Source organism: Caretta caretta, chromosome 1, assembly GCF_965140235.1.
Source record: "Caretta caretta isolate rCarCar2 chromosome 1, rCarCar1.hap1, whole genome shotgun sequence".
Classification (NCBI taxonomy): domain Eukaryota; kingdom Metazoa; phylum Chordata; order Testudines; family Cheloniidae; genus Caretta; species Caretta caretta.
Window position 1 is genome coordinate 218,216,486 of NC_134206.1, and position 23,791 is coordinate 218,240,276.

At 48.9% G+C, this 23,791-nt stretch overlaps 1 protein-coding gene across 1 annotated transcript in view; it reads right to left on the reverse strand.

Moving 5' to 3' along the window:
- LOC125623341 (alpha-2-macroglobulin) overlaps positions 1-20,655 on the reverse strand; it is a 45,452-nt gene extending 24,797 nt beyond the window's left edge. Inside the window, exons 1-18 of the mRNA XM_048822493.2 lie at positions 20,328-20,655; positions 19,849-20,091; positions 17,765-17,948; positions 15,562-15,718; positions 14,321-14,373; positions 13,585-13,605; positions 13,125-13,293; positions 10,890-10,974; positions 9,650-9,773; positions 9,008-9,122; positions 8,723-8,832; positions 7,828-7,989; positions 6,456-6,683; positions 5,971-6,034; positions 5,148-5,290; positions 2,999-3,148; positions 2,106-2,276; positions 394-538 (exon numbers count right to left, since the gene is read on the reverse strand). Coding sequence (XP_048678450.1) covers positions 394-538; positions 2,106-2,276; positions 2,999-3,148; positions 5,148-5,290; positions 5,971-6,034; positions 6,456-6,683; positions 7,828-7,989; positions 8,723-8,832; positions 9,008-9,122; positions 9,650-9,773; positions 10,890-10,974; positions 13,125-13,293; positions 13,585-13,605; positions 14,321-14,373; positions 15,562-15,718; positions 17,765-17,948; positions 19,849-20,024 — 2,257 coding nt within the window. The 5' untranslated portion in view covers positions 20,025-20,091; positions 20,328-20,655. The remainder of the gene's footprint in view (positions 1-393; positions 539-2,105; positions 2,277-2,998; positions 3,149-5,147; positions 5,291-5,970; positions 6,035-6,455; positions 6,684-7,827; positions 7,990-8,722; positions 8,833-9,007; positions 9,123-9,649; positions 9,774-10,889; positions 10,975-13,124; positions 13,294-13,584; positions 13,606-14,320; positions 14,374-15,561; positions 15,719-17,764; positions 17,949-19,848; positions 20,092-20,327) is intronic.
- Positions 20,656-23,791: the final 3,136 nt, after the last annotated feature.

A 23,791-nucleotide genomic window follows, 5' to 3' on the forward strand; every position in this document is an offset into this window, starting at 1 on the left:
CAACGGTGACTCTGTAGAAGGCTGTGCTTGGGGAACACCTCTACTGATGCCTGAGGACGGAAGATCATTGTCTGCGAGCTACTCACAGATTTGTCTGCCAGCAGCATAATATTCTCCCTCAGAGCCCCCAGAAACAATTTGGTTCCATTAATCTCCCAGGCGAGGGTATCAAAGCAGGCCCCTCACTCTGTCAGGAGAAGTGTGCCCCAACCTCAAACTTCAGGAGGGAATGGTCATCTCATGATGTGGGAAAAACTTCCAAATGCTCAATCCACAACCCCAGTCCCAACACTAGAGCTAGCCTGCGGCCAGCGATCAGCAACAGCGTTCACCCCAAAACACAGATGCTCTCTCTGCTCAGAACAGAATGCTTGCGTGGCCTTTGGCCTTTACCAGTTCTCCTGAGTCCTTGTGCTGGTGTCCTGATTTCACTGCTAAGTCCTTCAGCACTTCTGTAATCCCAAGCAACTTGAGGGAAATGGAGGCAGTAATGTGGCTTTCTCACCTTGGAGTTTGTGAAGACCTTTAAACCCATTTCCTGTAGGGAAAAACCCAACATACATTTTGTTATTTATTTTTGTTGAGGTTGAAATTCCAGAACTGACACCAGTATTAGGGAGACAAGGTGGGTGAGGTGATATCTTTTATTGGACCAGCTTCTGATGGTGAGAGAGAGACGAGCTTCTGAGCTTACACCAGTTGGCCCAATAAAAGATATTACCTTACTCACCTGGTCTGGAACCGACATGGCTATAACACCACAGCATACACCAGTACTAGGGGTTTAATGAGCAAGGGGGAAACTTTGACACTTTTCCTTGATGGGATATGGAGCCTATCACGCATAGATAAGGCTACGATTTAGTCACGGAGGTCACAGCAATCACGGATTCCACGACTTCACCGGACCTCCATGATTTCTACACTTCAGGAGGTGGAGGCGGGACTGTGCGACCCTGCCCTGCAACTGGGGCTGGCTGGAACCAGGACCCTGCAGCCCCAGCCCTGCGGCGTCCCGGGCTTGGTGGGGGCTGCAGCCGGGGCCACGCACCCCTGCCCGGCGGCTGCAACAGGGGCCATGTACCCCCCTTGCAGCTTTCCAGGGCCATGCGCTCCATGCCCCCGCTGCAGCCAGGGCTTGGTGGGAGCTGCAGTAGAAGCTGCGCACCCCTGTCCCGCAGCTGCTGCCAGCTCCAGAGCGGGGCTGTGTGCCCCCCATGGCTGCACCCCCACTGCAGTCGCTGGGACTCCATTCCCCCTCCCACCTAGCCCTGCCTCCCCACCGGTTATTTTTAGTAAAGTCACGGACAGGTCATGGGCTCTGTGAATTTTTCTTTATTGCCCGTGATCTGTCCGTGTCTTTTATTAAAAATAACTGTTACGGAATCTTAGCCTTACCCATAGAGCCCAGGGTGACAGTCTCAGGTCTGAGGGACTGGATGGCTCAAAAAGATAAGGGAATAGGATACAGGGTCCTTTTATCTCTAGGGCACTGGTTCCAATTTCCAATCCAACTCCAGGTCTGAGGCCTGGGTGAACCAGGGAATGGAATACAGAGTCTGATCTCTAGATGTGTGGTTCCAATCTAGCTCCAGCTCAGAGGGCATTCGTTAGTCTTGGGGGATGGTAAGGGCACATGGATTATTTTACTTCTAGTTCACCAGTTCCAGTCTAGTCTCAAATCAGCCCTGAATCCAAGACGTTCCTATATACTGGTCATTTGTTGGGTTATGTGAAATGAGCTGGTGCGTATTAGGCCAGTTCTTAGTGGCGCAGGTACCCACATCACAAAGAACACCTTCACCATAAGCACTAATACGCCCCCTGTTAGCAGCCTCAGAAGAGAGGTCAAGGATTGAAATGCCCATGAAGACAGCATTTGCCTCACCGTAGAGGTGCTCATACCTGATCTTTCCAGGTCAGACCTGAAGCACATTGATGAGGGACAGTGCATGGTGGAAGTTTGCACCACCATTGTACTTGCTCCAGATATAGATCAGTGATCAGCACTCCAGAGCAGCTAGCCCTGCCCCACATGCCACTCACAGCAGGTTTAAATGTCCTCATCTCCCCACAGCCACAAGGACAGGATGAGGAGACTTTACCTTCAAGATGCTATAAGTGTCCTCTTCATCTGGCTCTGACACTGGAGCATAGGTGACTCCATTCACAATTATCTTCTCTGCGGCAATGCACTCCTCCTGGGGATCCATCGGCAGCACGTCTGTGCCATGATGATATCCCTGAAGTTCCTTCACTGGCAGCAGGTTATACACCTGGGCAAACAGAACTGTGTCACTTGGCCTCATCAGTGCTGAGAAACACTGCTGGGGGAGACAGACAGGCAGAGGCAGACAGACAGACAGATATATAGAGAGAAGGTGGAAGTGATAGAAAATAAACCAAGAGCGGTAAATACACTACAGAGCAGGGAGCAGGAAAGAGGGATGTGGGAAGCTGCTTCTTTGGCTGAGGGCAGTTTGTTGCCCTGGCTATTATGATCAACTATATCAAAGTATCTGCTAAAGGTGCTCGTGCTCATATCAATGGTCCTTCTTTCTTAGCCAGGGACTGTTAATTATAAAGTGCCTGAGACAATGGGGAACAACCTGGTCTAGGCCTGTAAGCGCTACACCAATATCAGTAAATAAATAAATAAATAAATGGATGAATAGGCCCTGAACAGGAGAAAATCTGCAGCCCCATTGACCAGGGCTGTTTCCAGACATAACAGCATCCCAAAGGAGTTGAAAAAGTTCCTGGGGTCTAAATGGTGCCCAGTTCTCTGCTTCTCACCTAACTGAAAGAAGATAAGATAAGGGCAGGACAGCATTAAGATATCTGCACTGACAGAAGGGATTTTTTTTTCCAGTAGATGCCACTCCTCAGCACCGAGCTGGTCTTGATTGGACCAGGCTGCATCATTTTCTTCTTACATGGCCCCTAAGAGAAGACCAGCTCTTGCACCTGCTGATCAACAGACCAGGCTGGCACTTACAGAGCTGGGCGAGAGCTCAGCTTCTGGCTTCATGAGGAGGACGCTCTTGTCCACAGCACGGACGGCGCACAGGGAGCCCGGGGAGGCTCCGACCCGGAGGTGAGTGTCGGAGGCGGGGAGGCCCTCGGCTGGTGAGAAATGCAAGTTGACCTGCAACCCCAGGAAAGGTGTTAGAGGAGCTACTTCTTCAGATACCTTCACATGCTGCCCCGCAGCACAGCTCAGTCCTGGAACCACCTCACCCAGCTCTGCTAATCCCCCTCAACTCTGCTCTGCAGTCCCCTGCTATTCCAGTCCTGGGCTCCCCACACAGATATACATTATTATCTACTGACATTCAGTTACTCTCTAAGGTGGCAGTGGAGCAATCAGTGCTTGGTAAATTCTCCGTTCCCATTGATGACTCAGTTCATGATTTTATGGCTACCATGAACACCATGACACTACCCCAAGTAGTTGCTGGCTCAGCTTGTACAGTGGACACACCTGTGCTCTGGTCCCAGAGCCTATGCTGCATCCTGGATATACCAGGAGGGATTGTGGGCCATCAGGGAGCTGATTTTACTGCAGCCCTGGTAAAATGAAGAACAGCCTAGGACCTGAATGCTGCAGATGGGTAATGGCTCCCAAGAAGCCATCCACCAGCTGGAGATTGCCAGAGCACTCCAACAAGGCCCACTCCTCATTCTATCACCTGACAAACACTAAGCCCTGCCCTTGCTGAGTTTAGGCCAGTGACCCTCACTGAGATTCTAGAGGTATTGGGAATACACTGAGGCACACAGGCAGTGCTATGGACCCGTGTCTTCATTGGCTGATGAAGGCCAGAGGGCAAGGACTGGGGCCACAGCTGGGGCCTGGTGGAAACTGTCAACCAGTCCCAGGCTGTCAGCTTCTCTTAAGGAAGCTACTGTGTGGCTTTCACTTGTCACTTGATGCTGACAATCTGGCTGACTGGAGGCCAGTACCTATTCTTCCATTTTTGGTTAAGATTATTGAGAAGGTTGTGGTGAAAGAAGCTCTCACAGTATCCAGATGCCTTGGCTCCCCTTGACACTGGCCAACCTGGGTACAGACCTAGATCTGGTATAGTGACTGCACTAACTGCTTAGGTAGATGATCTCCAGATGATGAATAAAGATCAGGGCCCAGATCCTCAAAGGTATTTAGACCCCTAACTTCTATTGAAATTAATGGAAGTTAGGCACCTAAATACCTTTGATCTGGGTACAGGTGTCCAAGCGGATATTATCAACCACCTTTGATACCACTGATCTCAAAGAGGCATTAATTTTCCTGTGAACCCTAGGAGAGGAGGGGCTGCCCTTCAGTGGCTTGATGCCTGTCTCTCAGACGGGTCCCCAAGGGTAGTTTTGGGCAATTGCTCTTCTGCTCTGAGGGCTCTCCCATGTGGGGTTGCACAGGGCACATCTTGTCCTCTCTCTTCTTCAAAGAGTATATGGGGTCATTAGGAGGACATGGACTATGGTCTTTCAATGGGCTGAGGACACCAAGCTCTCCTCTGTCTCATCCGATCTAGTCAGTGCTACTGAATGCTTTACTGATTGCTTGATATAGCGTGTGGCCTGGATAAGGGTAGGCTGGCTGGAGCTCACTACGGAGGAGATGCAAGTGATGCTGGTAGGATGGAGGGAAGCAGCCAGAAGATAAAACAAAAATTAGATCTGTCCCCTGAATGGAGGCTGTATGGCTGTTACCTGTCCTTCATGATCTGCACTGGTTCCCTATCAGTTACTGGGCTGCGTTTAAGGTGATGGTAGTAAGGTAACTAGATTATGACCTGGTTACCTGACAAACCCACCTCCCTCACCACCCACAGTGCCACCGTGGAGATCAGTGGAGGTACTAGAGCTGGAGCCCTGTCTGTTTTGCAAGGAGGGGCTCTTGGTAGTGTGTTGTCTGGGAGGACCCTTTGGCTATGAAATCTATTCCACTTCCTCACCTCGTCCGAAATACCACAAATCATTTAATCTTAGGGCTATTTTTAATATATGGTAAAATCACCAAGAGCATTTGATAAGTGACTGTTTTAATGTTCGTAAACCTAAATAAAAAAATACAAACTGCTGCTGCTCTCTAATCAGTGACTTCAAGGAGTGAATTGGGGTTTCTCAATCAAGACACCCACCTTATTGGCAAAGCAATTTTCGACCTGGAATTTGACTGAATCAGCAATCGGCTCCTGACTGGGTGAAGTGGTGTATATGAGCATCTGTGCAAGGGGAGCAATATCAGACTCCACGGGGAGCATCAGTGAGAAAGTCCCATTAACTGGCAAATAAAACAAGAGAGAAAGGCTAAGTTACAGGAAGTTGGCTCCAGGCCAGGGCCACACACCTCTCTAGAGTCTCTAGGCTTCCCTCCATGCCAAACTTGTTACAGCTGGGATTCCAACCACATGGAAAAATAGGGAATGGATCTTGATTTACTGATGAGAACATCAGCTCTTACTGCCAAAATCTGGATTCAAATCCTGCTTTGGCACAAACTGGACACATGAGTTTGGTGAGACTCAATCTAGTTTCTAGACCTTCATCATTAACTGTGTCCCTTAGGAACCCAGAAGCCCCGCATGCCCTGGAAAATAAAAGGGAGGATTTTGTAAGAGCCTGGTGGCTGAGGGAAGGATGCAGAGTGGATGGGATTTCTACCCAAGGGTTAAAGCAAATCCAGCCTGGATTACTCAAGATGAGAGTCTCCTGCGACTGACATGAGTGACAAAGAATATATCAGTCAGGAGATGTGAGGAGCTGGGGTGATTAGAGCTTGGCCAGAGCTGCAGAGCTAGAATGGCTATAGAGGAAAGAAATTCGTTCTCCCCCACTTTTTTCCCCCATCTCAGGGGATGGCACATGATGATCCTCTCACTGCATATGGAAGCAGCCTATGTTTCAGTCACAGTGGCCTAGCCTCCCGGAACAAAGATAAGGGAAGGGGTGGTGAGAGCTCACCATCACCATGCTCCACAGCCAGAGCCTGAGTCCCTGCTCGCACAATGCCTCCTTTGGCCATCACCTGCATGAAAGAAGAAACCTTCCTGTTATGGGTATTATGAGTAGGAGAGACCTTAGAAGGGGGGAACCTGTGAGAGGAATTTCAGGAATTTTGGGTCTCAGGCGACTGGAGCCAGCAGAGCTGCTCTGTTGATCTCTGCTAGCAGAATTCTTTGTGTTTAATCAGGGGCAATAGAACCCACTTCCTCCTCTTCTCCTCATAAAATATTGGTATCCAATATTGGGGCTGAGCAAAGAGCATCAGCCCAAGGAAAAGAGTGTGAAGGGTTATGGGTAACATAGGTACAAGTCCTTACCCCAGGCCACACACAATTTGTGGCCCCACCTAGAATTATTGTCCAGAGGCTGATTGTCTGGCAGCCCTTGGGCCTATCTGTTGGTGTCACCTGTATGGAGACAAAGATTAGTATGTCCAGGTTTACCAAATAGTAAAAGACGATTTCCTTCTGCTCCCCTACGGCCTCTGGCTTCAGGATATAGTGCACCCGGACTTCCTGAGTATGGCCACAGCTTAGCGTCTCTGACACAAGCTCTATTTTGAGAAAGCTGTTACTCGAAGAGTAAAACCGCTTTGCTCTGAAATAGCCCAATTCGTATGAAGGACTGGTCCAGGAACGATCGTAACAGTAGGTGCCTGTTTTATGAGTTGCCTGGTAACAGAGAAAATATTTATATAAATCATTAAAAAATGAAATTGAAATTCACAGCATGTGTTTAAAGGAGCGAGATAATAATGGCCTGCTTCTGGAAGGTGCGGGGGCGCTTTGTTCATCAGGGAGTCAATAAGAAATCAGGGTGCTCAGCATTTCATAGGATCAAACCCACAGAGGACATGGGTTCCTTGCCTTGTACGAAACAAGACACATTATTTATTTATTTAGTAGTAGAACAAATCCAAAAGGCCTTACTCAGCCAGAGCTCCCATTGATATCAATGGGAAAGCTAGTCCATTATTTTTATGACATATTATTTGTATAGCACCAAAGGCGTGCTAAGAACTTTACAGACAACTACGAAAGATTTACCTTGTACCCACAGAGTTTAAAATCTGAACTGAACAGCAGTTTTGGAGATGAGAGAATTTTGGTCCGAGAGAGGAGAGAACTACTTTGTATTTGCAGGAGGAAGTTGTTTAATGCCTTGAGCTTGCCCCATATACTTGCCTTTCTTTATTTTTCCCTATCTGATTTGAAATTCTTGAAATTTTTCCCTATAATCCCTGAAAATTTCAAAAATGTCCCTGGTACATTGTGGACATTTTCAATGTTTTTAATTTGGGACAAGAGAATTAAAAAATCAAGCATCATAGAATGTGCCCTCTTTGAGGGTGAGATAGTGGAGAACTAGTCTATTTTCCACCTGTTATATGTTTGGACAATAAGATAGGCCACATATTAATCCTTGTTTATTCTGATGTTGCATCTCAGGCTAATGCAATCTCAGCAGGAAACTCTACATTTGGGGCAAAGAAACCATTTGTGTGGCAGGTTGATTTTTTTTTTATGGCAGCTCAAAGGTTTTGAATGTTGGAATCAGTCCTACGGGGATGGGGACTGACAGGCAGAGTGAGATGGTCAAAAGTATAAGATAAATACAATTATCACATTTGGCTACACAACTGATGGCAGGGCTATTGCCACCTCACAGATATGAAGGAGATATAGATATATATACACACACTCCCTGGGTGAGGGGATATCTGTTTTCAGCAGAAAAGCTATATAAACAGATATCCTAACAGATACTCCCTTTGGAGCCCCATCAGTAACTCCCCACCCTCCCCCAGCCACTCACTCTGAGCCCAATGGAGGCAAACTTGAACTTAGATGTGTCCAGGGCAAACCGTGCTCGCCCCTGATCATCCGTCGTGTAGTTGACTTGATAGTCGCTCTCTTCCACAGAAATCTGGACTGTTTCATTGGTGATTGGCGCATTGGTCCCATCCACCAGCTTCACCTAAAGGAGATACACCAATGCTCCATATTTACACTAGGCAAGGAAGGTGGTGCCCACAATCTTACTGGCCGTTTACTCCATCACCATGAAAGGCGCTTGCTGTGAAACACATTGTGGTTGGGGAATCTGCTGAGGGACTCTCGGAAGCAGGTGGCAGTGAATATGCCAGAGGATACTAAAGTGTCTGCGGTGAGGACAATATACCCTGTGCCCAGAGCGGGAAATGCAATCTCAGAATCTAGTTTCACTGTATCTTTCTCATCCCTGTGGGTCAGATGAGTGCGCAGTGGGCTCAGAGGTCACACATCCCAGAGCTGCGAGTCTCCCAAACAGCTGGAGAGTTAGAAAAGCAGCACCTTGACTCAACCCAGCAGGAGGCATCCTCAGAACAGAAAGGGGTAGGCAAAGGGCCAGAGGGAAAATTCCACCACAAGCGTTTCCTCTGGGCCCTCAGGACAGTCAGGGAGAGTGGCTGGGGTCTCACAGAGATAGGTAAACTCTAGCTCAGTTTGAGCATAACCAGCTTTGCAGAACCCCAGGTCCTATGCTGCAGAGATGCTGGCGCCAGAACTTGTGATGAAGAAGCAAAGGCACGGGGTGTTAAAAATGCTCTGATCCAGCAGCTCCCAGAGAAGGAGAGGAGATATCACCGCCCTGTGACTGCAGATTCTGTGGCACACTCATTTGATGCTCACATGTCATTTAGCTGCTTGTGGTTTCAGAGGTTCCCTACCTGCCCAAAGAAGGGGACCCCAGGTTTGTAATGGGAGTCCACCTTCTCAAAGGTGACTTTGCTAATGATGGATGTGAGTTTGCAGGAGCCCGTCCCAGTTAACTCCACCCCTGCAAGAGAAGAAAACAAAGAGGGGGCATGAACTAACACATCTGAATCATGCCTTGCAGCCCACTGCTATTCCAGCCCTGGACTCCCCACATTTCTCTGCCAATGCCCCTCAGCCCCCAGCTATTCCAGCCCTGGGCTCCCCACACAGCCCTAGCAAGTCCATAAAATTCATACCGGTCTCCTCCTCTTTAATGTTGGCTTCCACGTGGATTTTATCCTCATACCCAGATCGCCTGAGCTGGAATATCTTGGTCTTTACCACTTCAGAAATGCAGCCGTGGCTGTCTGCCTGATGGACAAAGAACAACAAAATTCTTCAGGACTTTGTCTCTCATTCTCCTGTTTGTAAGGTTTACCATACTCAGAAAACCCATTCCTGCCCGCTGAACTGAGAAAAAAGAAATTGGCAAACACCACATTTTCACTGTTCAGGGTTTTTTTCCCAGATTTGGAAAGCCCATAAATAAACTGACAATGAACATTCTGAAATATACAGCAACATTGCTGCCAACACCACCCAGTACCTGCATGCTCACCCGACAACCAAAATTAGGAGACTAGACTATTATGTGCCACAGGCAGAGAATAAGAGGGACTGGGGTGCACCAGTGCCTCAGGCCACTGAAATGGCAAGGAGTCCAGATCCATTATTACTGGTACATCTAGTCTGGTATCCCACAGTGTTTTCAGCGAAAAAACCCCATTAACCTATCCAGTCCAGCTCCCGGTCAGTGCAGGATTGTACCCATAGCATATATAGTTTTATTATCCATGCCCCCTCACACCACTCCACGCACCAGAGTAGCAATGACCCACCTGTCCAGAGTATTCCTCACACACTGCCTTTGCATCCTCGCCATAACAGGAGGTGCCTGGGTGGTTATATTTCCGGCACACACGGAAGTTCACAAGGCCAGGGACTGGCTTTCCAAAGGTGTAGCTATAACCAGGGAGGGGTAAAAGAAAACCAAGGCCATTAGTGACATGGAAGAGATGGAGAGATGGTTAGTCCATCCCCACAAGGATCAGGGCAGGACTGTTTATTCTCCAGGATGCAGCCTAGTGATAAGTGGGAAGTCCTTGGTGGCCACAGCTTTGTTAACATATTTAGTCTCAAACTCAGCTATGGGGTAAGCCCTACCTACATCAGGCTGACTTAGCCTGTTAGCTCTTTTGTCTTTCCTCATGAGTCAATCCTTTCAGCCCCTCCATTATTTGTGTTACTCTTCTCTAAGTCCCCTCCATTTTACTTGGATAGTGAGTGCCCAAGAAATAAAAGTACTGTTCTGGGAGTGGCCTCAACAAAGCCAGATAAGGTGTACATCTATATGAGGGGCAAAACAATGCTGTCAGCTGTCCCTCTGTAAATCCCATCCAATGTCACTGAAGTAATTTCCCATGTTTCTTGTATAGTCGAGAGCAGAACTCAGTCTTGAAGAACCCATTGCAAGAATGCCGACTGCTGGAAATGCTTGGCTGAATCATTTGTCTGCATGCTGCATAGTGTCCATTTTGACAAAACTACTACACATCAAACGTCTTGCAATTCAATGGCGCAGTGCATTCTGCCGTGCATTTCAGAGCGCCCACCATGAACTCTGGACATTGCCAAACATGAGACACTGCACTGAGGGGCAGCACTAGGTGAACTAGCTGAACCAGGGTTGCCTTGTAGTTTCCTCATCAACAATGATGGAGCAACCTTTGTTAAAAGCACCAGTCCTACTGGACCTGAGCCAAACACCTCACCACAGTCATTGCAATCAACAACTGCCGAACACCTGGGATAGCTCTTGTGTTATGGCCACAAGGGGTGGAGCTCAAGATGCTCCAAGCAGCAGTTGATGAAAAGCTTGTGAGCCTATTATAAACAGGGCCTTACAGGAAGCATTTCACTTCTTGGTCCTGGGCCATGAGGCCTTTGTGTATACGTCCCAAAAACTGTAATAAGAAATATTTTAAAGCATATTGATCTCAGCTCCCAGCTAGGGCTTCATTAGCAACTGGGCTGAGAGACACACCAAAAAAATGGAGTGAATGAAAGAATGATACTCACAGACCACAGACTGTCACCTTCAACTTCTCCTCCAGGATGCTGACCATCTTGGGCAGCTTCACCAGCACTTCAAATTTGGGCAGCACTGCAGAAAAGAGACCAAAAGGAACCACAAACTCAGTGGAAAGGGGGTAACATGATAAGGAGAGCTGGTTATTGCACCAAGGCCTCTTTCTTAAGCAGACCCAAAGCACTTTCTCATTAGCCTGATTTTCTGAGGTGCTGATCACCTGCAACTCCCACTGACGTCAATGAAGCTACGGTTGTTTAGCACCGTTTAAACTAATGCCATATTAGTATGGAGATTACTTCACCTGCCACCAAAATACAGTTGCCTCAGAGCTGGAACATGGCAGCCAGTCTGTCCCACAATGGTGTCTGACAACAGACATATTTCATTAAATAAATCACACACATGCATACGTGCACAGAGGGAGCTAAGACTAAACCCGGGTTTCTTCAGTTCCAGAATTACACGCCTCTAGCCAAAGGAGATCTCCCCTAGCTGCTGGTAGGGAAAAAGCCTTTTTTCTTCACTGTGAGCCAGCCACTAGAGGGCAGCATCACACACACCAAGCCAGCCACACTACACAGCAGTGTCCTAGGAGGAGCAATGAACAGTTTCTGTGGTGGGACCGCCAGAAGGCGTTTCAGGGAGGTGGAACGGTAATGGAACTGGAATGAGGTCAGGGTAATGGGGTTAACACCCCTGCTCTCGCAGAAAGTTCCTCAGGACTTTTATTAACCAGGAGGAGTCAGGGCCTTGGCCTTATAGCAGATCTGAAACCTCAGGACTCCAGCAGCACAGTGCCACTAGCTCCAGGCTGCTGCACCGGTGTCAGCACTGACTCAAAGGGGAGCAGCATATCCCTGTCTGATTGGAGCCTTTCTAAGGTGGCTGTGTGACACATGGCTAGAAAGGGTTAACCATCCCGCAAAATAAATAACCCTCAAAAGACACGTGGGGAGATAATATGTGTGGTTTTGTGAATTTACATATGTAATGTAATCAACAGTCCCTGTCTATGCTGTAATCTGATCATTCATAGGTCAAAAGAACATCCTAGCATTTAAATGAATTGTAAACACGGGATATCTCAGTATTCATCTCTCTTTGAAATGTAGTGTGAATGGTGAAGAAACAAGCAAATTGCCCTATGTTAATTCTATGGCCAAGTACTGGTAATGGACCTCCTTCAAAGTCATCCTAATTACCTTTTGTTCCCAAAGCAACTCCAAACTTGCCAAAGAGGACATGAAATTGTATAAAAAAATCCTTGGGTCCTGATTCTGTCATCTCAGATCTGCTTAAACTTCATTGGGGGAAGTTTGAGTGGCAAGACTGAGGTCCCAGTTACACTGGTATGCCCTGAATATGATATTTGGACATTGGACTATAACCTATGAACTATTTCTGAAAGAACTCTTTGCAACTACAAAACTCACCATCTCTGCTATGAATCTGAACCTCAATGAACTGAACTCATGTCTGTATGTATATTGATCTTTTAACCTATAGTCTCTCTCTTTTGTTTTTTAATACATTTTAGTTTTGTTCATAAGAATTGACTGTAACCATGTATTTGGATAAGATCTGAGGCATTCATTAACCTGGGAGGCAATGTGTCCGATCCTTTGGGATTGGTAGAACCTTTTCTTTTATATGATGAAATAAGATTTTCAGAAATCATCATATTTGGCTTAGGTACTTGGATGGAGGCCGGAGGCTGGATCACTTTAAGGGAACTGTGTTGTTTGGACTTCTGAGTAACCAGTAAAGTAATAAAGAAGCTGTTTTATACTGGCTTGGGAAATCTAAGTATTGGAATATCCACCAGCTTTTGGGGGATTGTCTGCCCCATTCTTTGCAGTTCACCCTAATTGAGTAACCACACCTGGCCCCCACTGGGACCCTGATCACAGGGCGTCTACCACTCCAGCAGTGAAGATCTTGTACTGATGGTGCTGGGTTTCACACCCTGAAATCCAGGGCTGGGGTGGAGGATTCACTGAGTTCTCTGGTACTCGACCCTCAACATAGGCAGTAAAGGACAACTCTGAAGAAGGCACTACCCAACCTGTGGGAGTACAGACTCCTCCCTGCCCCATTCCAGCTGAACAGAAAATGCTTATCAGATCAACTGACCCATTCAATCCAGCCTTCATTCTCCATTGTCAACACCTTGGATCAGCTACCAGCAACTGGCTTGACACTATGAAAGCAGCCATCCTTACCATATTCCTTCACAGTAAAGGGGTGTTGCACCTTGTCCCCAGAGCCCTTTTGCACCACCACTTTGTAGGTCCCTTGGATGGGCTCGGAAGCGAGGGGGAAGGAGAACTGGGTGAAGCCCCCTTTTAACTCAACTTCTTGCCACTGATACAGGCGGTTCCTCTGGGGGTCCTAGAGATGTCAAGACCACAAGATTATCTGGACAGCAAAGGGTGATGCCGGTGAGAAATGAAAAGCATTGGCAGAGTTGTGTGGGGAGCCCAGGACTGGAATATCAGGAAGGTTGCATGGCAGTATTTGGATGCATTATTGGCGCTATGGGGGGTAAAGCGTATCCCTCTTCCAGTTAGCATTATGGGTCTAAATAAAATCAGCAAGAAGCAGCTTGAGGCAGCCAGGGGCTGATTGCTGCCCATGGTGAGATGTGATGGTTCTGAACATGAAATAAATTCCTCTACTTACCTCGATATAGGCCAGTGGAACCTGGAAAAAAGTGCAAAAGGGAGAATGAGTTTAGAATTCATACCCCAGATGGAAAAGTTAGCAAGTGTTGAAAAGGATCAGAGACATTAATGTACATAAGAACAGCATCTTGAGTGACACCAGCTAGGCTACAAATTACCAGGGCTATGGATCATCGTACTTTAGGCATAAACCAATCACCAGCTAAACCCTGGAAAAAACATCCCTCCATGGGACAGCACTACATAATGAGATGCATTGTGAGAGTTTTAAAGCTTCCTGTGAGGCATGTGGCACTGGACCCAGTCAGACAGAGGACAGGATTGAAGTAGATAGACTATCGGTCTGTTCAGCTCTAGCAGGGAGGCAAGATAGCAGCATGGTAGACTCAAGGTTGTGAACTGGTATAGCAGGGAGGAGGAATACCAGGATATATGGTCCAATTGCAGTGATCTGGTAAGGGCAGCTCCTACGACCCAAGTAACAAGGGAGTTTTGCTTAGTGCTGAGGTGGCTAACGGGATGTTGTCTGTGTGTCACGTCATTCCCAAATCTTTCCAAGATTGTAATGAGAATACTTTATGAAGTAGCCTAAAGGAGGAGTCCTGGAGTATCAGAAAGCACTGGGATACCTCTGGCACTAAAGCCCCACCTTAATCTGGGGGACACCTCCTCTCGAAGGGATGTTTCTCTCATCCCTTTCCCCACCCTGATGACTTAATGCCTAGCATACTTACCAGCCTATTCAGAGGATGGAAGTTTTCATCCAGATAGACAACTCGAAACAGGACTGAGAGAGACAGACAGACAGACAGACAGAGAGATTTCCATGATGAGACATTCAGCCACCAAATCAGGAAATGTCCGTCATATGGCATGATGGGAAATGGGATATAGAGTCTTTCATCTCTATGGACTTGGGTTCACTAGAAAATTTGGTCATGTTAGAACAAGATCTTGAGGAATCATGTCAATTAACACAATGTGAAAAGCAGCTTTGCAGTCAGTGTAGACATGGACAAGTCATATTTCACATGGTGGCTACTGGTCATGGGTAAATGCTCCTGGAACTGTAGGATTCACCAGGACCAGCTGACACAATGTTAAACACGGCTTGTTTATGTCTACACTGATTGTATGTAACATCATGTTAATTAACACAGTCCCTCAAGGTCACGTTCTATATAACGAGGTCATGTTAGAAAAGACAATCCCTAGGAAATCAGCTCCATTCCAGCACCAGATTGATCGTCCTGAGCCATTACTCTTAGGCTGAGAATACTGGCTCAGGATGATCAAGGAAAATAGTACAGAGTTTTCCACCTTCAGGGTACCAGTTCCAATTCAGCTCCAAGTCATGGGGATGGATGGCACAATCAACATGACTTATGGAATTCTTTCACCTCTATGGCACTTACTCCACATCTATAGTGAGCAAAGTCAGTTTCCATCCTGAAGGCTATTTGATTGCCTGTATGAAATGAATGCATCCGATGAAGTGAGCTGTAGCTCACGAAAGCTTATGCTCAAATAAATTGGTTAGTTTCTAAGGTGCCACAAGTACTCCTTTTCTTTTTGCGAATACAGACTAACATGGCTGCTACTCTGAAACCTGTATGAAGTGAGTTGATTGGGCCTCGGTCTAGTTCATAGTGGGACAAGTATCCAAGTCATAAAAATACATCATTGCAGTGAGTGACATCTCCTCTTTGGTGGTCTCAGTAATGAGGATGAAAACTGCATAGGCCACAGAGTTTGAACTCCCTCTAGGCACGCAGGCAGAATGTGCTCTTGTGTGTGGCTTACATTGGTGCTCCCCAAGCTGTACCTATGCAAGGGATAAAAACATTCTTCATTCTCCAGGGACTATTGATCTGGCACCTTCAGTGCACTGCAGATGTCAGGTCAACATGGATCCAAGGCTTATAAGGGCTTTGAAGGATTTCCTGAATGCAATTCCCCACCCGATTCCCTGTACCTGTTTGTCCCGGTTTGTACATGGGTTTGTCTGTCTGTACAAAGACCAGGCTCTTTGAGTTCTTGACCAGCACCGATTTCCGGCTCCTGAACTCCAGCGTCGGCCCCTTCACCAGCACCGTGAGAAACGCTGCTGCCGAGCTGTTAGATTTGGGAAGCTAGAGAACAGTAAAAGAACCGCTGCCTTAGAGACTCCCCTCAACAGCCTCTTTAATTGAACCTGCCTTTGAGAGATGAGGGCTTTGTGGGAAGCCATCACAGGCCCAACCAAAGCAGTGACAAGGATTAGAGCAGGGGGCAGGGGCACCCACGGTGACCTCCCCTATCTCCACACTTCCACTAACATCCCCTCTAACCTGCTGCTCTGGGTGCTTTGCAGCAACAGGGCCTCCATCAGCTTCCTCCACCCCAGTCGCTCTGACTCTGACAAATTTCCCCTTCATGTCTTAGCCCAAAATGTATCTTCCTTTTTTCTTGCCATCCGCAGAGATTGGGAATAAACCCCCTTCCTCCTGTTATACTGTTCCCCTAAATGAATTCATCCACTGCAATCCTGACTCTGTGGAAGTGTCTTTTCTAGATTAAACATATTGACTCCCCGCTCACGTTAAATCTCAATCTCCAGTCCATGTGTGACAAACCCTGGCTCTGTACACTGTATTCATCAGCTGGGATTTAACATCAGACCCAAAGGCCATGTTCCTGTACTCTTGTTAGCTCTCAGTTAGTAGCAGGGTGTTAGTCCCTGAGGTAGCCAGTCGGAGTCATGATCACACACAATACACCCATTTATTACACCCACAAGACAAGCTATTCCCAAGCATCTGAGGTCCGATCTGAAGGGCCATTTGTACTTAACTGCAGCTGCTGTAAGTACAGTGAGATGAACCTGCTGAGTGGCTGCCCGCTACCACCGAAGGGTGAGATAGATCAGCAGGAGTGGTAGAGCAAACCCAGTCCCCTCTCCTGGCCAATAATATGAGGGGATTGGAAGGCAGCTTGCTTTCTGAGGATGCAGCAACAGCCACTGCCAGCTGAGAGAGGCTCAGGAGCATTCAGCAGAGAGCAGACTGCTGCTGGCAGCAGGATACAGGATTACTGCATTCATCTTTGGTTGTAACTGACTATGCTGATGCCATTTGCATCCTTTCTGCCAACCTTACTAAATAACCCTTTCATTTGAGTTGGCATTACAGTATTGCCCACCTCAAGAGATCAACCATCAGTGTCAGACCCCAAAAAATCACAAGATGGTTCCAAAATTGTGAGACCAAAAAAACCAAACAGCAAATCATGATTTTTATTGTTTTTTCACTGTTCAAAACTCCCCTCTACTCCTCTGGCTATGTGTGTAGTGATCATTTCAGGTAGAAAAGTCCACCTTTCATGCACCCAGAACTGCACACCTCTCCCATAGCACCCCCTACTCCAGCAGCCCCGACTCCCTCCTGTACCCCCATTCCCACCATCGCACTCCCGGAAAGTCCTTCTGCCTCCCTCACATGCCTGCTGCCACTGATCAGTGGGACCCTGAAGAGAAAAGGTCAGTGATTCTTTCTCACCATTGAGAACTATCACATGAGGAGCCACTGAGAGCCTGGCCACTGTTTATGAGGCACTGCACCGTGGGGTACAACTCACACAGTCATCTGGCCCAGGGCCGCTGAAACCCTTGTAGCTTCCTGTCCACACTGGCTAGAAACCATTGCAGTAGTCATCTGGATAGCATCTGTCTTGGATGGTTTAGACACAACAAATCCTGCCTCTTGGTGGGGGGTTAGATAGATGACCCTTGCAGTCCCTTCTAACCCTATCGTTCTGTAATTCAACAGTGCAGTAGCAGCTGGTGTTGAGCAAGAGATCTCGTCCCAGGTGTTCCAAAGGATTGAAGAGAATTTCTAAGAATAAGAAGGGGAGTGACTTTGCAGGGAGGACTGAGAAAGTTTCCAGCAGCAGAGAGGTGGATCTTGGGGTCTGGGTGTCCAGCAGTGGGGGAAGGAGTTGCATATGGAGTGGGAATTGGGCAGGTCAAGCACACGGCAGGGCAGGCCCCAGTCCAGGCAACCTCCTCTATTCTCAGACTAGCTCCACTTAGTTAACCTTGCTAAACAACCAGAGCTCCAAGAGTTAATCGCTCTGGTTACTATCCTTATTGCTTTACTGTTGACACACACAATAATCGTTGTGGGGGGTTAGAGACTCACCGTGAATGGGATGCACTTGAACACGTCCTTCTCCGACACCACGTCTGCGATCAGGCTCCTGTTCGCCCCTGCGTATTCCAGCGTGGCGCTCAGCGTCACAGACTCGTTCAGGTGGGTCAGCTGGATACAGACCTTTTCAGGAACGTTGGTGTGGATCAGAAAGGGCACTAGCACCATGTACTGCCTGGGAAGGGGAAGGGCACAGGTCAAACAAACCAGTTTGATGGTCTCAGCCTTTGCCTTCCAACGGGAGCTGTATATTTTATCCAAATGACGAGGACTTTTCCCTTGTGTCTCTAACGTATTATCCAAGGGAGGTGCTGGTGTCGGAGGAAGGGCCCAGGTGACAAGTGGAACAAGACTGACAGCTGTTAATGCTAGCATCTGACATTGATCCACTGCCTCTACCCTGGTACACCAACAGTGGCATTGGCAACTCCACACCACACCCTGACTGCAGGGTGGGTATTAGAGAGGAGTGACAAGTGCCAGAAATGACCACAGCTGTCCCATTTGCTAGATAATGTAATCAGGATTTACAAATGCTCTTTCCAATTGGTAAACAATAACAGAATGTTAAGTCCAGAGCTCTTTTGAACAGCCTGAGACGTGACCTTCAAGGCAATAGATACTAGAAACAATGTGGCAGAGATTATGTACTAAATAGTACACGTTATTTAGTACAGTTACTGCAAATGGCCACGAGGTGGTGATAGATCTTAAGAAAGGACCAGAGCAAATGCACTTTACATGTTTTCCCTGGGACAAAATTTCTTCCTTCTCCCCCACCTCTTTGCATCTCAGCCAGAGCTCTGGGACTCTGCCAGGGTCAAACACTGAGCCCTGGTCTATACTACAAACTTATGTCAGTATAACTATGTCACTCAGGGAGTGGGGTGGGTGGGAAATCCCACTACTGAGCAACACACTTATAACAACCTAACTCCCGGTGTAGACAGCGCTATGTCAACGGGAAGGTTTCTCCCATCAGTATAGCTACCGCTTCTTGGGGAGGTGGAGTACTTAACGCCAATGAGAGAAGTTCTCCCGTCGGCATAGGTAGCGTCTTCACTAAGTCCTACAGTGGTGCAAAAGCTGCAGCTCGGTAAGTGTAGACAAGCCCTGAATCCAGGTCTCCCATGTGGCAGAGCAGCATGTTAACAAGTAGGTGCCACAATGCTCAAACCCTTGAGAGCCCAAGTGCTAGCCTGAGTCACAATGTCCACACTGCTAGTTTTCGTGAACTAGCAGGGCTCACGCTAACAACACAAGTCTGTAGACCCAGCCTGGGAGGCTCCTTCCCAGATGTAATGTAGACATACATCAGAGAGAGCCTGGGAATCAACCCTGCCTCTCCCACGTGGCAATGGAGAGCACTAATCTCCAGGGGGCAGTAATAGGCTTAGCCTTCCCAGTACTCCCAGTGACTGCCAGCCCAAGAGTAGTGACAAGGAATGGAGCCCTTGCATATCAGCACAGAGCATTAGCCCTCAGAGATCTCTCTGCTGGCTGGTATGTGGGGGGGGGGGGAAAGGGGGGGCTTGTATGTATCTGAGAGGGACCTGGGGTCAGTGCTAGCAGCACTGTTATCTCCTTCAATCTGTTTGCACAGAGGAAGCACTGACCGCCTAGCTGCCGTCTTTATCCGTGTTTGTTAAAACCTGACAGCTGCTTTGCAGTTGCCCCCAGTGATTTTCTTGCACCAGGGGAGGGAGCAGTATTGTCAAAGCCCCAGGTGAGAGTCTCCCTTGTGGCAGAACCACTCACTTTTATCTATTAACAAGTGGGAGGGAATGCATGGGCAATGAGAGAGAGAGAGAGAGAAAACACAATATAATGCACTGACCTGCTGCCAGCCATCCAGGGATCTCAAAGCACCTTACAGGCATTAACAAATTCAGCCCCCCCCCCCCCCCCCATCCTCACACATACATCCCCATGTTAGTGATGGGAGGACAGAAGCACAGAACGGTGCAGTGACTTCCCCAAGGTGATAGAGTCAGTCAGTGGCAGAGCCAGGAATAAAACCCAGGATTCCTGATTCCCCAAAAACAGCACGAGCCCTCTCTGCGTGTGCAGCTTACGGTTCGGTGGTGGGCGACGTGTCTCCAGGGAGGAGGAAGAGGAGCAGGAGGAAGATGTTCGGGCCTCCGGGCAGCCTGTCCTTCCCCATGGTGCAGAGTGAGGACGGTGAGTGAGGCAGACACACAGCCTTGTCCTCTGGCTCCCTGCACCCGGGCTGTCCATTGGGTCCGCCCATTTAAACCTCTCTCTGCAAACAGCCCCCGGAGGGCAAGATAAGGGCAGAGGGCCAAGACCATCACCATCTGGGAAATGAGAAGAGGAACGTGAGGAGGAGCCAGAGCCAACAGCTCTGAATCAGGGCACAGAGAAGGATCTAGCCAGTCCCTGACAAACTAGGGGAAGGGGGTGAAGTAGGCTCTGTCTGATGGGGGAGGGGGACAGAAAGGAAGGTGGGGGGAAATGCGGAGATGGCAGAGTGAGCAGTGGCAATGAGAATCTCCTTTCTGATGGAGCTCAGCATGCGGGGCTGGCCACTTACCCAGAGCCAATGCTAGACGAGGTGCTGTGGGAAGAGGAAGATGCTCCTTCAAATTGGGGGTGCAGCGGTCGAGATGTTTTATGGGAAGCAATGGGGGATGGGCCTGAGCCCGATTTGTATAAGGAGGGTGAGAACAGTCCCTGCTTGGTTTGAGAATGGGGCTCTCTGTTGAGCCCCCTTCCTTCCTCAGAGATCCCACCCCCACACATCTGCTTGCTCTCTCCCACGCACAGACCTCTCCAGGCCTAATGCAGGCAAATGGGGCCAGAGAGAGGTTGGGCAATCACCTCTCAGAGATAACCCGGCCTTTGCCTCCCTGCCCAGGCACAGAGGGAGGGTAACAGGGTGGGATGGAGACCGGAAGCTGCCAACAATTTCACACATTAACAGTCTGTAACACATTAACCAATTCCCCAGGACTACAGCTTAGCTATCCCCACACAGCACATGGGTCACTGACCTAGAGCAATGGTCCACCTAGTGTAGTCTCCCACTTGCTTACACACTGGATCAGCCTATTGGTCTGTTTAGTAGAGTACCCTATGCTTGACAGTAGCCGTGCTGGATGCTTCAGAGGGGGAGAGAAAGCCCCATAATGCACCCTGACCCCTCGCTAGCAATCTGCTCCTGCCTTGAGCATGAACATCGGTAGCTCCGGTAATGATTACCCTAGCAGGTATTGGCACCATGAATGCACCTCTGAGTCATAGTCTCAAACAAAAGCTATGCTAAGAGTTAGTTATGCTAAAGGGAAGTGTGTATGCATAATTTAAGGGGGAAAGCTTCACAGGGATAGAGTGATTATCCGAAAAACAAGCATTATAAAGCCAAGCAATTCTGAGTTAAGGTTGCATTTAAAAGAAAACCAAACATATTTAGATCAGAAGGACACAGCTAGGGCCCCCAAACAATCTTCACTCTACCCTGTAGTTACACAAGGTGAGAAAGAAAAAGGAACCTTGAATCACTCTTAAAAATCAGTTTAATCTGCTTTGGGACTGCAAACCCTGAAATGCCAGGCTCATTCTAATGATCCAACTGAGTGACTAGAGGGCAGAGCTGAGGTGGTTTGAATGGCCTAGCTGTGCATTTCCCATAGCCAGAGGCAATGCTGGTGGGGGGAGGGAAATCAGGGTCTCACGCCCTCCCAGATTGCTCGATCACATGGTGCGTCCGGGCCTACTCCCTGCACTGCAGCTGAGCCAGTGAGCTGCCCCAGGCAAGGAGAGGCAGGGGTGGAGGAGCACCTGGGAGGCAACCCAGCTTTAACTTTGCCTGGAGAGGCAGAAGAACAACTGGGAGCTAGACTGAGGTGCCGCTGCTTTCCTGGGGGGGGAGCTGCTTTCTGGAAGGGGGAGGGCTGCCAGGAGGGTGAGGGGGCAGGACTCCAGCTGCTCTGGGGTTATGCCCCCACACTATCATCAACAGGTCATCTATGCCCATAGCACTTGTCAGGGGAGTGTGCTTCCCACTTTCCCCTTCTCCCTGTCCCGTCCCCCCCCCACCTAAAACATCGGGGGGAGGAGAGGGCAGGGAGAGGGGGAAACTGGCAGGCAAACTCTCCTGACAAGTAGAGCTCTGAGCTCCATTACTGAGCCAGCTGCTGGGCTGACAACTGTGCAAGTTTAGGCTAGAGGCGGCTACCACCAGTTATCAAGAGCAAACGGGACAAATGACCTGTTTTGCCAAAAAGGAGCTTGGGGGAGGAGGGGGAAAGGGAGAAGGGTCTCAGAGCCGCTCCACGCCGGGGAGGGGAGTTGGAAAGAGAGAGGGGCTCAGGTGAGCTCTGTACTGCACGGGCTGGGGGTGGGGAGAGGGGCTCGCTCCAGCCCCGCATGGGGGGCCCCTCGGTCCAGTGCTGCACCATGCTGAGCAGGGGGAGCCCTTGGTCCGGCATGGGGGGCACTCAGGCCACTCAGGCTTGAGATAGCAGCTTTCAGCCAGCTGTGCCTGGGGGTGGGGGGAATTGCTCACCACCCTTCCACAGGCTTCCCGCTGGGCTGGAGGCGGGGCCTCAGGGAGAAGAGGAGGAGCGGGGAGGGGGAGAGAGGAGGAGCAGGGGGTGGGGCCAGAGTTCCAGCCACTCCTGCGGGGCCCCCGAATTGGCTACGGCCTCTGGGCACGGTCCCCGTCGGCCCATATGGTAATCCGCCACTGGTTTAGCCACAAGGGAGAGCTGTTCTGTGACAAACCATGGGAAGCTCATCAGCCCACGGGTGTCACAGATCATCATGGTAAGGGCGGGCAGAGAGGCGGGAATTGTGGTGAGGACAGTGTGGGAGAGCCATACAAGCGGTGTTACCAAACACATGCCTTCCAAAGTCGTGAATTGCACTCCACTCCCAAATCATCAGGCTGGCTTAAAATTGTGAGTTTGAAACAGGAAGTAAACACATCACTGCTTATTTGGTCTGCCCTTCCGATTCTGGAGCCTTTCGGGTCCCTTTGCACTGCTCTGCTGGCACAAAGGAGCTGCAAGCCTGGAGGAGCTGCCCTGTTGGACATCCCCCATCACAGGGGAATCCTTGTGTAGAGCAGAGCTCACACAAGAGCATTGACACTCCACCTTGCAGCCGCTTGGGTAGGGGGTATGGCTGGGTTTGGAAATGGGGGTGGCCAGAGCATCTCTGTGCTCCAGCTCTTGGATGGCTCTGTGGCCCCTAAATCAGTGGGGTTTAGGTGCTTAAGTGACTTTTGAAAATAGGATTTAGAGTAACATCTTCAAAAGTGGCTCAACACCAGATTTAAAGATCTTGTTATGAGCTGGGAGCGATCTTGATATGGGTTAAGTTAAAACCCCATGGAGATTGGTAGGTGTGAACTCACCCTTCAGCTAACATAACTGTAAACGTAAGCCCCACCTAGGCCAAAGGGTTTGTGTCACCCCGCCTAGTAGTTTTGGCTGAGCGTTGTTTTGAGTAAGCTTATGTGTCTGTGGCCATGTCTACACTACAAGCTTTGCAAGGTACATCAGCATAAAGCCACCACAGCTAGTACAAGGCTATGTCTACACGACCGCCTGTGTCGGCAAAACTTATGTCGCTCAGAGGGGTGAATATTCCACCTCCCTGCGTGACATAAGTTACACCGACATAAGCGCTAGTGTGCACAGTGCTATGTTGGCAGGAGAGCTTCTCCCGCCGACATAGCTTATGCCGTTCGCAGGGGTGGGTTTTTATGGCATAAAGCATCCTCACCACACTTGCTGCAAGTGTAGAGATGCCCTAAAGCTGGTGCCCGAGTACACTTGGCTCCTTGCGTCAGTGCTGGACACACTCACCAGGAGCGCTTGTGTCAGGGCACAGTGTGCTGCACACTTTTCTGGGAAGTTTTGGCAGTGTGTGGTAGGGCAGCAATGAGGTGCACAGAGATGACTAGGAGCAAGGGGTCAACTTTCCAGCATGCAACTTTCTCCACCCCGTAATATCATCCACAGTCCGGAATTTTTGTGCCTTTTTAAAAAA